At 40.1% G+C, this 2,243-nt stretch overlaps 1 protein-coding gene across 1 annotated transcript in view; it reads left to right on the top strand.

Annotated features, from left to right (window-relative positions):
* LOC119838436 (lysosome-associated membrane glycoprotein 1-like) overlaps positions 1 to 2,243 on the top strand; it is a 19,155-nt gene that overhangs the window by 12,014 nt on the left and 4,898 nt on the right. The window contains exons 4-5 of the mRNA XM_038364420.1: positions 1,534 to 1,755; positions 2,130 to 2,233. Coding sequence (XP_038220348.1) covers positions 1,534 to 1,755; positions 2,130 to 2,233 — 326 coding nt within the window. The remainder of the gene's footprint in view (positions 1 to 1,533; positions 1,756 to 2,129; positions 2,234 to 2,243) is intronic.

Genomic DNA, 2,243 nt, shown 5'->3' on the forward strand with positions numbered 1-2,243 from the left:
GGAAAGTTCTAAAATTCGCGTGACGTAATTCATTGATGGCCCCATATATCTGTAAATTTGAATTTGAACTCGCCAAACGGGTACGACGAAACAAAGCGGGATGTAGATGAACTCGTTGCGTAGGTGAAAACCGTTTCCTTATGCATTATATCTTATATAATTGCATTAAAATATTATAAGCAACTGGTTTCGAGGCAAGGTCAGTGTGAGCGCGTGACTCCGTCGATTTGCGCAAATGACTCAATTTCATAACAGTTATTGTAGCTAGGTTATATTCTTTCGCGATTGTTCTTTTCGGAATGAAAATTGGGTCGTGGTAACTATTGCTTCACAATAATAAATGTCTTTTTTTTTATAAGTTTCAGTGTAAGTTTTTCGGATAAATTTCGCATTATATTACTCATTTATTTTTAAGCTACTTATATATGTATGTATCCTTTTTGTGACAATAAAATTTTTATTATATTATTATATTAATTATAAGTCTATACTAATACAAAGCTGAAGATGTTTTTTAAACGTGCTAATCACCGATATCTAGATATCGGAGGTCTGTATTCTGGATTTCGGATATGCTTGAGTGTTATATATGTATCACTCGCGAAGCGTTAGTATTCAATAGAACAACAATAATTTAAATTTTATATGAAATCCTATCTTGTTCTAACGCCACTTGTAAAGGAATAGATGCTTTATTTGAGCAAACTGTCGATCTTGTAACTTATTTGTCTGGTTTTATCGGTTTTTCATCTCATTTCATCGTCGGAATAGAGAGAGAGCCATTTGCGCGCATATTTGGTCATGAAGACATGTCTCACGCGCTGTTAGCGAGTATCTAATGAGCTTAGCCTCCCTGATTGAAATTCTGCAAGTGTTCTATTATTTACAGCATTAAACAGCTGCACAAAGGTGAAAGCTAGTAATATAATTCCCCTGCTGCGAATATAAGGCTCTGGAGCCAATGTTTAAAAGTGGCGCACGCGCATCGTCCGTCTAGATTTCTACTTTCTTCGTCTTTGTAGGTTTTACTATGCCGATATAATATTGTCTACATCAGTTAAGTACTGATTATATTGAACAATATTATCGCTCATTAATTGCAGTTGTGCGCACGCGCAACTCATTATGCCGTCACGATATTTATGTTGGCGTGTGATAATGGATGGACTTAAACTGACAGTTCTATATTTATTTATTTTTAATAGGCAGACAAACAATAAATTATTTTCACGTTCAAACAAAAATGTCTCAATGCCAAAATCGTCCAATTATGAAAGGTTTTATTTAATTGGAAAAGATTTATTCCTTTGTATGTTTATTAGAACTCTTTCATGAAATGAGTTTGGTGGGCGACTTGATTAGGTTGAGTTAGGTCACCTGGGAGGTTTTCTGGAAGACCGATTCTAACCTAACCTGGTTAGATTAAGTTAGGTCACCTGGGAGGTGTCCTATGTTCTCCTCCGACCATTTTAAAAAACCGTAGTTAATTAAAAACTCATCTCTAGTCATTTCTAATGTCATCTGCCATTGCAGACACGACGGACCACGTGCTTCTCAATGTGCCCGTAAACGCCAGCGTCGCGAACGGCAGCTGCGCGAATGAGACCCAGTGGCTGCAGCTCAGCTGGCCGGCGGTGGAAGGCGGGAACAGCACCAACTCGATGCTCCTCGTGTTCACGCTGAACGCGACCACGAAGCTATACGCGCTGCAGAACCTCAACGTATCTCTCGTGCCAGAAGTGTTTAATAATGCATGTGAGTATTATGATGGGTTGTTTTTTTTGGAGGGGGGAGGGACTGTTTTTTTTCTGAAAGCGTTTTGTTGTCGAGTCTAAAAAGTCTGTAAGTCTAGTTGGCAGGATTCTTCTTCTTTTTCTTAAATGGCAACTCCCGATTCCACTGAGGACGGATTCTGCCAGTGTTTTAGTGCTATGTATTGATTTTACAAAACCTCTAAATAATGTTCAAAATGTCTTCTCGTTTTAGAAGAATTGACATAGATATTACGACAATTCGTGAGTGAGCGCACTGCTTTACCTCTATCCGGGTATTACACAAGCAAAGCTTTTGCGTATCGTATTGGTATAAAATGCATTTCTTGCAATGACATTCAACGTCCCGGCTTCCAGCGTTCAAAGAGCCGGTGGAGCTGTGGCACGGCGCCGAGTGGCGCACGCCGCTGGCCGCGTCGTACCGCTGCGCGGCCGCCGCGCGCCTCAACATGACCGCGGAGGCGACCAGCG

The sequence above is a fragment of the Zerene cesonia genome, chromosome 1, assembly GCF_012273895.1.
Source record: "Zerene cesonia ecotype Mississippi chromosome 1, Zerene_cesonia_1.1, whole genome shotgun sequence".
NCBI lineage: Eukaryota > Metazoa > Arthropoda > Insecta > Lepidoptera > Pieridae > Zerene > Zerene cesonia.